At 32.8% G+C, this 15,729-nt stretch overlaps 1 protein-coding gene across 1 annotated transcript in view; it reads left to right on the top strand.

The window, feature by feature from the left end:
- Positions 1-10,882, top strand: part of LOC114331575 (E3 ubiquitin-protein ligase AMFR) — a 141,930-nt gene extending 131,048 nt beyond the window's left edge. Inside the window, exon 8 of the mRNA XM_028281180.2 lies at positions 1,530-10,882. Within this exon, the coding sequence (XP_028136981.1) occupies positions 1,530-1,689 (160 nt within the window). The 3' untranslated portion in view covers positions 1,690-10,882. The remainder of the gene's footprint in view (positions 1-1,529) is intronic.
- Positions 10,883-15,729: the final 4,847 nt, after the last annotated feature.

The following is a 15,729-nucleotide window of genomic DNA, read 5'->3' as shown; positions in this document are numbered from 1 at the left end:
CATATCCTCTCTCTTAGTATAAATCGTGTACCTTTAACGAAGATATGTGCAGAAGACTGAAAGCGTTTGAGATGTGGTTATATTGGAAGATACTTAGTATTAAAGTAGTTAGAGAAAGTCAGGTCCAGTAAGAAGAAGAACATCCTGGTTGAAGAACCTCAGAACCTGATTCAACACAACATCTGTGCAGTTTTTCTGCATTGCTAGAGACAAGATAGATTGCTGTGATGATCGACAATATTCGTCACGGATAGGCACACCAAGAATAAAAAGTTTGAACATATTCTTCTTCTTGTGGTGCCTATCCGTTACGGATGTTAGACACTAACATGGCTATTCTGACTTTGTTGACTGCTGCCCTGAAAAGTCCGGTAGTGGTTAAGTTAAACCATTTTCGCAGGTTATGCAGCCAGGATATTCTTCTTCGTCCTGGACCTCTTCCATGCACTTTACCTTGAAGTATGGTCCGAAGTAGGTCATATCGTTGTTCATTGCGCATTATATGGCCCAGGTATTCCAGTTTGCGACGTTTTATGGTTACGACTAGTTCGCGCTCTTTACCCATTCTATGTAGAACTTCTTCGTTGGTAACTCTGTCTATCCAGGAAATCCTCAACACGCGTCGACAGCACCACATCTCAAATGCTTCGAGTCTCTTCAGTGATGCTTCAGTTAAGGTCCATGACTCCACGCCATATAAAAGAACGGAGAATACGTAGCATTTTAGTAAACGAACTTTTATTTCCAATTTTATATCGTGGCTGTTAAAGATTTTTTTCATTTTGACGAAAGCTGATCTTGCTTTCTCGATCCTTATCTTAATTTCCGTCGATTGGTCCCACTATTCATTTAAGTTTGCACCCAAATAACAAAAGTTGGTGATTTGTGTTATAGGTTGTTGGTTAACTAGTAATTGACCAGGTGGTATCCTATTTTTGCTTATAACCCTGTATTTAGTTTTTTTAATGTTAAAATCAAGTCCAAACCTGCTACTTACTTCTGCCACCCTGGAGACAAGTGCCTGCAGACCTTCAAGACTGTCTGCAAAAATGACAGTATCATCAGCGTATCTTATGTTGTTCAATCGTTCTCCGTTTATAAGTTTGAACATATAGATGCAAATAATAATGCCAATAAGAATTTCCATGAAAAAATGCCGAAGTAGAGTAGACCACATGATTGCGTGTAGACTCTATTGGGAGCAAATGTGCCATTACCCTTGCTGAGATTTTGACACCCAAGTTTTCGTTCAGGACTCACTTTTTTCCTTTCTTAAAATACTAAATAGCGTGTTAAATAAATGACTTTTTCTTCTTGCAGTACCGTCTCCTATCGGGGGTTGGCTACCACCACAGCAATCTTAACTTTGTTGGCTGCAACTCTGCACAATAATGTCAACATTGTTGAACAGCAAATGTCAAATAAATGACAATATCATTGAGTCCATGTGTCTTAAAGGCTTCTTCCTCATAAGTTCCCACATATTAAATACCATTTCAAATGATAATGATCACCTTTTTGATTTTTAGGGAAGACACAGTACCATTGGGTAGCCGCTTCTCGAAATCCTCAACGGAACGTGAGAAAATCCTCCAAAGAAGAAAGGAACAGATGAGACACCAAGCCAGGAAGCGCTACATAGAGAAGCACAGAGCAGCTGTATCGGTCAAGGACGAACTTCAAAGTTGAAGGGAATTCTAGACGAACTGAAATGATTTGGTGGATACGTTGCTCGAGAGATAATCGTCATTTGGAATTTTCCTGCAAATATACGTTGCAAAGAATGATTTTATAATAGCAAATAGCCAGCTCATTTCACATAAATGAATTGTAGGTCTTATCAGTTTGTTTCCTAGATCTTGTTACGTTTTATATATATACCTATTAAAGTTCTTCCAACATTTTGGTATTTCTGCTGAATATTTGCCAGTTTTTAGCAAATTTGTGTGAAATGGTAGTATGAACTTGTATAAATGTAGAAACGGGCTGAACGACGCAGTTTTTGGGGTACAAGATTGTGGAAACCGACTAAAAGAGCTTGGTTTTATGAGAATTTGAGCTAGTACCCTATATAAAAGCTTTAAACTGAATAAGACAATTATCATAGGTCTACAAAACAAACCTTTGTGTGGTGTTTACATGGTTTATATCTTTTATACAATTAATAACCACTATTTACTAATTTATTGGAGTAGAACGAGGTCTGTTCAAACAAATTGCATACAATTTTCGTTCAAAACTTCGTAATGCTTTTTGCCATCTAGCTCATGGCATAGATACTTTGAAGGAACACCTATTCGACTCAACAACATGCTCACGTTAGTTATTTACGTCACTGAAGCATTCTCTAGCATTCATTAGTTTTTGTAATATACTACAGCTGCATCCCTTTGAATCGGATCTATGTAACTATTAAACACACATTTTAACAATTTTAGTAAAATACAGTTGATTAATAAATTGTAAGTGTTTGTATTTTTGCGAAATAGTTATTGTATTCTTACGATAATCATATATTTTATAATATTTTAACTGTAATGTAATCCGGCTCGAGGGACCAAAGATCACGACGACATACTCGTCGACCACCTTAGGATAATAAAAAATAGATGTTATTATTTTTTTTTTCAAAACTGGTGATGACTGACAACAATTCAAAAACTGATTGACTAAGCTAGAAGCGTTATCTACTCTGAATCCTTATTCCTGAATCCTAAAATATTGTCGAAATAATCAATCAATCCCGCTGTTATTTTGTTACGGGATCTTTTTTGGCATATTTGATCATCGCCGACCATTTTAAAGAGGTACAGAGCCACTTGAGGGAATCTTTTCGTGCTCTGTCGTGAGAAATTTTGGCAATAATTTGGTACACACGTCAACTATTCCCAAATTATTAGTTAGAGTTGTCGAAACGCAAGTTTTCGGAATTCTAAGACTGCCATCTAGTTCGCACAGGTTAAAACGACGATTTTCTTTCTGAAGCCACATTTAATCCATATTTGTTACTCACATTTCGCTGTCATTTTCAAAGAATGCAAACAAAAGCAATGGACCGGACATGTGATAAAAATGGAAGAGGATAGGCTATCAAAAAGAGCACTGAATGCTAAGCACTGAGCAGGCAAAGAAACCGGCTGGAAAGCCAAGAAAGCGCTGGAAAGACACAGTAAACAGCGACGCACAAGCCCTTTTAGGAGTCCGTGTATAGAGAAGAGCAGCCACAGACAAGCAAGGGTGGAGCATAAAAGAGGCCAAGGCTCAATTTGGGCTGTAGTGCCGTAGTAGAAGAAGAATAATGCAAACAAAAACATTATATTACAAACTAGACACTTCATGTTACTAACTGCGATGAAATGTTAGCAATTATAATCGTACCTTACAGAGGCCGCTGGAACATTTTGACACAAAGTTTTGAACTAAAATCGGGTGCATTTGAAACATACCTCGTATATTTTTTAGTTATAGTTTTTTAGAATTGATGTATTAATGTCATAATGATACTCTAATTGTTCACATAATATTATTTTAATGCAAAAATAGACACTACCTTATACAGAATGTTAGTGTCTATATCTGTTAATGAAAACTAGTGTAGAATACAGCATGGCAGTGTTACAATGCTACAAATTTTGTGTGTACGTAGTTAAAACAAAGTTATAGGCCAAGGAGGGAGTTACTGTCTAAAATTAGATGGTCTTTATAACATGTGTATAAGATTGAATTAGCAGATATTTTAAATATACAGTATGTCCCTGTAAGTTGTATCCATATGGAAAACTTTTTTATTATTAATTTTACGAGAAAAAGTTATTCTTCATAAAAATCTCTGCATGGTCCAAAATCTAAGATTCTACCATCAAATATCAAATTTTTTTAATGTTTTACGAGGTATGTCAAAAAATTTGAATTTCACTCAAGAGTAAAGTATCGTTAAATTTCACAATATTGAAAATTGCTATTAAGAAAAGTTGTTTGGAATTAAAAACTATATTCTAATATGCAATTACATCCTTCTAATTGAAAAAATAATTTTTTTTTTTAAAATTATGAATAACATTATTTTCAGTTATTTCAATTCTGATAACTCTTTTATTATTAATTTTACGAAAAAAAGTGATTCTTAATAAAAAGTTCTGGATGGTCTAGTCTAAAACCTAAAATACAACCATCTTATATCAAGTTTTATCAATTTTTATACGAGGTATGTCAAAAAAGATAAATTTAGATCAAAAGTAAAGTAAAGTTTGTTTAGCGGTAAATGGTTGGCTTGAATGGTCAATACTTGTACTGGTACTTCAATAGTATAAAAGGCCCGGTTTCAGGTAAAATTTAAATATGTTTGAATGTTTGTTTTTCTATAATCTTAGCAATTAAAGTGGATTTAATTTATTTTAAAACTCATTTGAAAACATTAATTTCGGGTATATAAGGCAAAGCAATATATTTTACATCAGTTTTTTCCTTTTGTCGTCGTAATTATTGTAAATTTTGTGGATCCTTTGCTTTATTATAGGAGTATCGTCTAGTCGGTGTTAATTGTCAAAAGACCAACTCTGTCTACCTCGATTGCTTATCGCTCCGGACCGGTCTTAACAATGGGCCAAGTCAGATAAATTTAATAATATTTATGACCGCACTAATTGAAGTCAACCATTTACTGCTAAACAAACTTTACCTTCATAGTTCAGAATATTTCAATTAGAACGATGTAATTACATACTGAAACATAGTTTTGAATTCTAAATAACTTTTCATAATAACAATTTTCGATATTGTGAAAAATAAACGTATTTTACTCTTGAGAGAAATTCATATTTTTTTACATACTTCGTATAAAATTGATAAAATTTGACATAAGATGGTTGTATTTTAGGTTTTAGACCATGCAGATCTTTTTATTAAGAATCACTTTTTTCGTAAAATTAATAATAAAAGAGTTGTCTGAATTGAAATAACTGAAAATAATGTTAGTTAACCATAATTTTTCAAAAAAAAAAAAAAATTCAATTAGAACGATGTAATTGCATACTAGAATATAGTTTTTAATTCCAAACAACTTTTCATAATAGCAATTTTCATTATTGTGAAAAATAAAGCTACTTTACTCTTGAGTGAAATTCAAACTTTTTGACATACCTCGTATAATATTCAAAAAATTTGATATTTGATGGTTAAATCTTAGGTTTTGGACCATGCAGAGCTTTTTATGAAGAATAAATTTTTTTCGTAAAATTAATAATAAAAAAGTTTTCCATATGGATATAACTTACAGGGACATACTGCATAACCTTGTACATCCTTCCAGTATCCGTCCCATGTGTGTTATATACTAGCAAACTTTGTCAAAGCCGTATCTTTATCATACTATATCCTAAGTCTGTACCAGCAAGACAAATTTGCTTTTTTAATATGGTCATTTATATGTTTATTTGGTTATTAATGTTATTAATATGGTTATTTAATATGTTTTGTAACGTGGCCCATGATAATCATCTCCAATAAGTTGCTAATACGCTGTAACCGGTACTCTTGGCACATATGCGATTTTTGTCACCGGCCACATTACAATAGGTGAGCTCCAGTAAGGACGTGCATATGAATTTTTTTCTGAAAAATCTTAAGTATTTCTTCAAATATATGTAACACCAACGGATATATACTCTAGCATAGGATTTTGCGTTCCAACTGAGTAGGTGCCATGGAGCTGCATAGACCTGACAACGACTACGGACTTACGCGATTTCACCACTGCCCGCACTGCGGCCGCGACATCCCTCGTCAACAAGCTTGCTTATAAACGTGACCATCTGTTTCATATAAAAGCTTCTTCTAGGAGCTATATATTCTTTGGTAACACTATCCAACAAATGTGAAAAAATTGTCTGACTGTCTATTGTTCTTTCAGTTGTCTTTTTTATCTTTATTTCGGTGTCCTACTACTGTATAGATAGAAATCTTCCACAGTTTTTAACAACTCAGTCCTGTTGGTTATTATTTCACCCTGTTTGTTTTTTAATTTGATTATTTGGCTGTTTCCAGTTTTTAATTTTCTTTGAAATACCTTCAAGCTTTTATTTATTTGCCTGTATCATTTGTTGGATTTTTCGTTATTATATTTTCTCAAATCTTTTCTGATTACTTTCTGTACTTCTTGATTCATCTCCACTTCATTCATCCGCATAATCTTAACAAACTTATAAGACATCAAAATACTCAAACTGCAACCCAACCACTGGTTAATATTTCAGCTTTTGAATGGAAGATAATCCGTTCTATCTAGATGAATAGAGAAAATCCAGATTTTGGAAAGAACTACACATCTCATGGGTGTTCCCTAGTAAAAATGCCAACTGTGGAAAAGTACGTTCCAAATTTAAAAGTAGCACATACATAGTAGTGACGTAAAAATTGAACGTAACGTAAAAAACATTCCATAAAGTATTAATTGTGAGGCAATTTTCAAAGATAGTGATATAAAAACTAATAGTCCAAGAGGCAGTGCTGAAAAATCTCTTTGAATTTACTAAAGCTAGATTTTTCACAGTTGATTACTGTGATTGTGTAGAGAAACATACTGCGGTCGGTCAAGCTAAACGTAGAACAAGGGTTACTGATAAGGTATCAAAGTTGCTTTCCTACGAAGGTAATTAAATCCATTAAATCGGTCGGCCCCAGTGAATGTACAGGGTTTTTCACTATATTTTGAGCCCCTTGTAAACTGCTTTATTTACAGAATTAGAAAAAAATGTAAAATACAAAAGTTATTCGATTTTTAAATTATGATTTTTTGACATATATATCGTACTAGTGACGTCATCCATTTGGGCGTGATGACGTAGTCGACTATTTTTTTAAATGGGAATAGGGGTCGGATGCTAGCTCATTTGAAAAGTTATTCAATTCCCTATTCAGTAATATAAACAATAACATGATCAATTATACAGGTTGTCCAAAAATTTTTTTTAATTAAATTAATTGTTTAATTAATAATTCAAAAAATTTTTTGGACACTCTGTATAAATAATGATCTTAATGTTTATTGTACTGTATAGAGAATTGAATAACCTTTCAAATGAGCTAGCACACGACCCCTATTCTCATTTAAAAAAATAGTCGATTACGTCATCACGTCCAGATGGATGACGTCACTAGTACGATATATATGTCAAAAAATCGTAATTAAAATATCGAATAACTTTTCTATTTTACATTTTTTTCTAATTCTGTAAATAAAGCAGTTTACAAGGGGGTCAAAATATAGTGAATAACCCTGTACATTCATTGGGGCCGACCGACCGGCCCTGTCCCGTCATCAGCTGACCGACTATAATAACTTTTATTTATATTCAATTTAGAATGTGTGTACTGATTTTCAGCCTTAATAACTGGATTTAATTAACTTCGTAGGAAAGCAACTTTGATACCCTCTCAATAAGCCCTGTTCTACGTTTAGCTTGACCGACCGCAGTATGTTTCTCTACCTACACAATCACAGTAATCAACTGTGAACAATTTAGCTTTAGTAATTTCAAAGAGATTTTTCAGCGCTGCCTCTCGATCTATAAGAACATACTTTCTTGACGTGACATGTGACTGCAAAATTATACTGGGTTATAACTGACATCAAATGTAATAGTTGATGTCGAATAATTCGTTTTGAGCTTATTTATACATCAATACAGCTGACATTCTTCCTTTTGAACTTAAAAGTACCTCAAACAAGTAACTGCTTGTTAATTCTTACACCTTTTAATATTGTAAATTTTATAAAAGTCACGTCAAGCCACAACGTTGACGTTCCTCTCAAGGTAAGAATCTGACAATGACTTCATCTCTAGCGCACGTCAAAGGTGGTGGAAGCTTCCAATCTGAAAATATTGTAGATATTAGAAAAACATACAGTATAAGACACCTACATATATCTAAAGAGTCTTATAAATTTCTTGTGTGGTTTTAATTGTATTAAAGAGTATTTTAGCCAAGAATATTGTTGTTGTAGACCTGTGCTCTAATTGTAGTATTGATTATTTGTTCATAAGTCATTTAAGATTTACACACTTGTGAACAAAGTGTGTCAGCTCAATTGAAAAGAGATATCATATATTTTTTACTTCCTAGTGCTGGAAAATTCATAGTTGTAGTACGTGTATAAACTGATATGTAAATACCTGTTTTGTTGTCCATTTGTAACTTATTTGATATTTTAATAAGAGGCACTTAATTTTAGTTGACGTTAGGTAGGTTAAAGATGTCATTTGAGTCGTACAGGGTGTTCCAAAAAGTTCGTACGGTTTGTTACTCAGGAGTCACTGAATATTTTTTAGTTTGATATCAGAAACTTGGCAATAGAATCTACAACACTTCGTGTTGAGATATATTGAATTACTCAGTCGATGAAGAGATTTGAAGGAAGTTAAATGGGCAAATGTACAGTTCTTTAAAGGAATACAGTTTGCCATTGTATAAAATATTTCAAAAACTAAAACAGTGGTATTTTTCTGATCGATTTTACACATTGATCCATAGGTTCGAATCCGGCTCACAGGACCAAAGTGTAAAAGTTTCGGGATGATGGAAAACACACTTTGTTGAAAATGTATTTAAAGTCGGTGACCACTGCTACAATTTCTCAGCTACAATGAAGACGCTTCTAGCTTCAGATCAGTTTAGAATTATTGTTTTCCTTCACCGTTTTTAAATTCAACAAACGTGCTTTCGATTATTCATAGTACATTATTAAAAACTAACTGAGCAAATAGCAAATGTAATTAACACAGTAATATGTTTTGATGTTTTTTGGTATAACGTATTTTTTTAAGACTAGACGTTTTTGACATTTTCATTTGTCCCATTTTTCGAAGCAGTTTTTTTGTTAACAGTCTACAAAAAAAATTAAGTGCGGCTAAAAGATGTCAAGAGCATGTAAGACGCGACCAAAAGTGGAAGGACATTGAAATTATTTCAAAAGCGATGAAAATAAACAAATAAATAAAAAAACATGTGAACTCGTTAATACAAGTTAAAGAAACGTCAAATGGGAGAAAACAGCTTTGAAAAGTGGTAAAACCGATGAAAAAATGTCGAAGAATCGTCAAAAAGAGCGTCAAAAGCGTGGAAAAAGTATCAAACGCTTCGAAAGAGTATTGACAATGGTCGTAGGAAGAACGTTAATCGTGACAAGTCTAAAGGGTATCCAAAAGAGTCTAAAAATTGTCATCGTGAACGGAAAATGTCAAAATAAGGTTTAAAAAATGTAAAAAAATGTTGCATGTCAAATGCGTTGAAAGAGTTGACGTACGAAAAAGTGGCAACAGCGCCAAAAAATGTCGAACACGTCGAAAATGTATCAAAATATTCGAAAAATGCGACATATACGCTAAAAAAAGGACGCCAAACGTACGTGAAATGAGACAAAAACGACAAAAAAATGCCTTCGCCTACGAAAAAGAATCTAAGTAAGAAACTCGTAACATGAAGTAAAAACCACTTCTATGTAATAGGTATATTTACTAAAAATTTTAAAAATCCCAATGGATTGAATAAAATATGTCCAATTCAGAACGTTTTCGGACCTATCAGTCCATCATCAGTGGATCTAAAAGAGAATAAGTAATCCCACTATTAAAATTGAAAAGATGGTTGAAATTTTGAAAGTTGAAAAATGTGGTTATGATTACTTACTCAAATACTTGCTAAATAGCCCCAGAACCAAACAATGGTTGTAATTATAATTCAATCTACATTATTTTGAAGTAATATTGAAAAAGCTATTACTTCAAAATAATGTAGATTGAATTATAATTACAACCATTGTTTGGTTCTGGGGCTATTTAGCAAGTATTTGAGTAAGTAATCATAACCACATTTTTTAACTTTCAAAATTTCAACCAACTTCTCAATTTTAGATTCACTGATGATGGACTGATAGGTCCAAAAACGTTCTGAATTGGACATATTTTATTCAAAACATTGGGATTTTTAAAACTTTTAGTAAATATACCTATTACATAGAAGTGGTTTTTACTTCATACAGCCAATCTAGGGAACTACCCCTTTTTAGTTTAATCTAAGTAAAGTTAAAAGACGTCAAATCGTCAAAAAAAGCTTTAATACAAGATTTAATTAATGACGTTTTTAACTTTTTTGGGCTTTTTCTTCATTTTTGGCTCCTTTTTATGCTCGTAACACTTTTTAACTAATGGAACTGTTGTATTAATATTTTTTCTTTACTCATGCAGGACTTTGGACTCTTGTTATGATTGTCATTTAATTCTCAAAGATCGTGAAAGTGATTTACTTGGTTACTTGTAAAGTTGAATAAAAAGCAATCATTAAAAAAAGTTATACAGCATAGCTTATGTATGATATCCCAAAAAATAAGCGCAATAATTATGTTTATTACACATATACTGTTGAAGGTGAAATAAGATATCTTCATTTGTGCTTGCTAGCCTCTATCCATTCTAATTGCTTCAATTCTAGCTTCATTGGCAATTTTTATATAATCAGCACATTCTTCACACAGCACTTCTGATAGTTCTTATTATTAATTTTAAAATATTCATTATTTTCTGAGTAAAAGCTTATAAAAATTTTTGGAATACTCTATCGATCTTAATTATCTCGTCCGTTGAAAGACTCTTATTGACATCTTTGACTGTTTATACTAGAGTTATTTAACAAATGAGCTTCAGATCTCGATAAAGTTACTCATTACCTGCCTGCAATGTAGTCATTATAAGCTAGTCCTTTAAAGACTTGAAAGAGATGTTACTTTTTGATTCTTAAACGGATAGAATAACGTTTTTTTTTCTCTTATATTTTACTTTATTTTACTATAAATATATACTTTAGATATTACATAAAAAATTAATTACAATGCTGTTTTACTTTGACTTATAGGTTAATGTTGTTTGACATTATATTGATTTGTTTGTCGATACTTTAGTTATTTATTAAATATATTAGTAGCACAAATAAATGTTCCAATGAAAACTTTTGTTCTATCGCTATCAGCAGATTCTGAGCAGTCGCCAAATCCGATGAACTATAGAACCCTACAGCCTATCATAAAAATCTGACAAACATCATCGTTAATTGGGCGCAGCCTACAGCCTATCATAAAAATCTGAAAAATATCATCGTTAATTGGGCGCAGAAATTAAAAAAATATATTATTTATCCCTTACAAGGTGAGATTCACATTTTATCTTTAACACAACAGGCATACAAACGCTACAAACGAATCAGAAACGAAGCGAATACTTTAGTGAGGCAAATAAAAAGGGAGCACTGGCAGAGTTTCTCAAAACAAATGGAACACGACTTCTACGGAACACAAAAAGAAGTATGGAGAATGATCAGAGGGCAAAGAAAGGAGATGAACGAATTAATAAAAGCGAAACACATTCAGAAGGAAACATGGGCAGACTACTTCCGATCTCTATTTGCTAAAGGAAACACCTGAAGTTACAACAAACGAAGAAATAAACATCGAGGAGGGAGAGGTAAAGGAATCATTAAGAAAATTAAAAAATAGAAAATAGCCAGGAGAGGACAGAATATCGAACGAACTCCTAAAGTACGGAGGACAATATCTAACTAAACAACTGTTAAAACTAATACAAAAAATAATAGAACAAAACAGAATACCACAAGAATGGAGATCAAGCATCCTAATACCTCTCTTCAAAAAAGGAGACAAATCGGACCCGGCGAATTACAGAGGAATTAACTTATTAAACACAACATTAAAATTAACAACCAAAGTGATATACTACATTCGCTCTCGCGAGATTTTTTTTGAGACATTCGGAATAGGAAACGTACAACACAAAAATTCCTACCTCACACTATTAACTGCTAAAATCAACTCAAATCAACTTAATCTTTCATTAAAAAAAAAAGAATTATTAGAAATAGTGGGAGTGTCTACTAATCTCATAAAATTTTGTGAAGTTTATTTCTACAAAATATTTTTATTTTGTACAATAAATAATTTTCTCATTTGCTATCAATACATTATAATGGTTTAAATAAATAAATATTGATTGGCGTAAGGTTTATGTTATTTTTATGTCTGTTTACTAATAATAATATTGGATATGAGCAGGTGCGTTGGTTTTGTAGTAATTTCCAGTCACTTCTGACAACTGAATTTTTCAAAAAAGAAATTACTAACGTCAGTGTCAAAAAAAATCTCGCGAGAGCGAATGTAGTATAACAAACAAATTGAATGAAATTATAACATTAGCAGAAGAACAACAAGGTTTTAGGTCGGGAAGGTCATGCACTGACGCTATATTTATAATGAGGCAAGTTCAAGAGAAATCTCTGGAATACAACAAACCGGCATATTTATGTTTCGTGGACCTTAAGAAAGCATTTGACAGGGTACATTAAAGGACGTTATCCATTTGTTATACTCGAGAGAGGTACCTCTAGGAATAATTAAAACGATCGAAAACATCTACCAGAACAACAATAAAAGTAAAAGTGGACGATGAATTAACTGACCCAATTGAAGCCGGCAATGGGATAAGACGGGGGGATTCCTTGAGTCCTTTATTGTTCAACCTGATCATGGACAAAATAATAAAAAAAGTAAGAACTAAAAAAGGATACCAAATGGGAGAAAAACAACTTAAAATAATCTGCTATGCGGACGATGCAATACTAATCTCTCAAAGTGAAGATGATTTACAACGTATGCTGCACCAATTCAACATAATCGCCAGAAAATTTAACATGTTAATTTCCTCACAAAAGACAAAATGCATGGTTATAACAGCAGATCCGATAAGATGTAAATTGGAGCTTGAAGGTCAGATAATTGAACAAGTGATGGTGTTTAAATATCTAGGCATCACACTATCTAGCTACGGAAGGCTCGAAACAGAAGTGGAAGCTCAAGTGAATAGAGCAAACAGAGCCGCAGGTTGCCTGAATGACACTATGGAGAAATAAAAATATCGGAAAAGGAATGAAAGGCAGAATTTACAAAACAGTCATCAGACCAATAATGACATACGCGGCAGAAATAAGACCCGACACAGAGAGGACAAAAAGATTGCTCGAAACAGCGGAGATGAAAACCCTTCGAAAAATCGATGGTAAGACTCTGTGGGACAGAGCTAGAAGTACAGATATACGACAGAGATGCAAGGTGTATAACATTAATAACAGAAACAGAAGAATAGAATGGAATGACCACATAAGCCGAATTACAACAAATAGGGTAGTCAGGACAGCGAGAGACGGTTCCCCAATAGGAAGACGATCAGTGGGAAGACCACGAAAACGATGGAACGACAACTTATTAGAGGCACATTGAAAAAACAGACAGTCATGTTTATACAAAAAGAAGAAGAAGGTGAGATTCCAAATAAGATGATAACTTGTGCCGTTCACCTTTACCAGATAATTGCGGACCTTAAGAAGATAGGTCCGAAATTGTAAAACCAAAATGCGGACTGATTCCTCGCGACAGATGAATTGGAAGAGCCCTAAGAGAGCAGCAGTCACTCCGCTAGGAGTATATATGCCATGATGATGAATTATTAAAATAGATCATATAACATACTAAAGCTAAAAATGACAAATGTATGAAATTATTTACAAAGCAATTTTTGGCTTTGGAAAATTAAAAAAATGTGTTGTCTTTAAATTATTTATCGGGACTCTTACATACTCCATAATGACCAGTGGCGTACCGATAGATCAGTGGGCTCTGTCTGGTTCCAATTGGGATGCGGGCCCACCCGCATTGTATTGGAATTATTTTTGTGACCCACCGTATAAAACTTGCATTGAATATCTCATTTTCCGAATTTATGCAACTTTGTAGTTTACCTATAACTTATTCATGGATCGTGCTAATGTAAAAAATACATTACAATACAAGTGTTTGAGTTAGCACGTGTAAGCAGGCACCGGCGGTTAGTCTTTAAACAAGGACTTCGGCAAGCAGGTAAAACGAGCAAGGTACCTTACAAAAGCGTTCCCTGTGTTTCTTAATAAATTTTGATTTCAAATTTTTGATGAATTGTTATTCTTCGTTTTTATTAATAAGTACCTACACAAAAATTAAAATTTATTAAGCATTTACATTTCGTAGTGTGTACTTGTGTAGTTCAAAATGTCCCCATTGAATTAGAAACAAAAGAAGCAAAAACCGCTTTAGAGCGGGCCCCTGCGGGACCCGGGCCCTGGTCAGTACGCCACTGATAATGACACCGCTTCGTTGTTCCTTTTTCGTACAGATATCATAATGATAATCACTTTGCTACTCAAGTCACTTGTTTCTTTATTTTCGTATTTTTTTTACTAACTATACATATTCCCTGTAGCAGTTACAGCTTCAGCTCCTCAGTAACAACAAAAAGCAAATCTAGTAAAAAACAAGCTGAAAATGCGAGCATTATCATAACGAAAACTTTGTTTATTTACGTATTTTAATTCATAATATGGAAAATTGCTATTATGAAAAGTTGCCTAGAATTAATAATTATGTTTTAATGTGCAATTATATCATTTTAATTTAAATGTTATGAACTATAAAGGCACTTTACTCTTGATCGAAATTCATATTTTTTATATACCTCGTATAAAATTAATAAAATTTTATATATGATGCTTGCATCATAAATCTTAGAGCATGAAGAGCTTTTTATGAAGAATAACTTTTCTTCGTCAAATTAAAAATAAAAGAGTTATAAATGAAAATGTTGTTGGTATCCATAATTTGAGAAAAATCTTCAAATATTTTTTCCATTAGAAGGATGTAATTGCACATATCAGACCATAATTTTTTATTCCAAACAATATTATTTCATATAGTCGATTCGCTAAACTCAAACACAACTGGCTAGTGATTTTAGTCAATAATTTTGCCAATTTGGCAAAAAAAATAATGACTAAATAGTTAATAAGTACTAAATAATTAGTAATCTTGCTAATTTTGGCAAAATTGGCAAAAAACAAAAAAATTACCTACTAAAATCACTAGCCAGTTGTGTCGAGTTTAGCGAACCGACTATAATAACAATTTTCATTTCATAACGAATGGAACAGTCCACTTATCATTAAATGGGAGGCCGTATACTCGTATAAACCTTTTTAAAGCTGTTAATAAATTATTGCTTTTAAAATATACTCAAATTGTATTTTTGAACATCTTATTTATTTTATATAAAAATTAAATTCACTATCAAATGTCATTGATATTTTATTAATACTTAATTTAAAATTTAGTTTGACATTCACGAAGTGTCAAACTCAAATGCTTTGCTTAACAAATCGAGATTAAAAAACCAGCCTACTTACTATCAACGATTTCAACTGAGGTGTAGTGTGTCGGCAGAAAATAAATGGATTGTGACGTCACATTTTAGACTTTGAGGTCGATTATCTCGAAGACGGTTAGAGATATCGAAATTCCGTTTTCAGATTTGGATTCGGAAGAAAAAACTACATAAGAATCCATCGATAAATCTGATCTGAGTATTACAGGAGCGGCAACGCAATAACACACACACTTTTGCGAATTTATAAACGAAAAGTTTTCGTTGATAAGAAATGAAGAACAACCGTTGATTTAACTGTGCTTCTAATATATTTTTGTACCATATCTTCTTGCACCGCTTTAATCTATATCCTTTTACATTTGTATATAACAGGCTTAATGATTCTGTTTGAGCGTCCCATGATGATCAGTATTAACATCAA

This window comes from Diabrotica virgifera, chromosome 6 (genome assembly GCF_917563875.1).
Source record: "Diabrotica virgifera virgifera chromosome 6, PGI_DIABVI_V3a".
Taxonomy (NCBI): Eukaryota; Metazoa; Arthropoda; class Insecta; order Coleoptera; family Chrysomelidae; genus Diabrotica; species Diabrotica virgifera.
The sequence above is the reverse complement of the archived record's forward strand: the minus strand, read 5'-3'. Positions and strand labels throughout refer to the sequence as shown.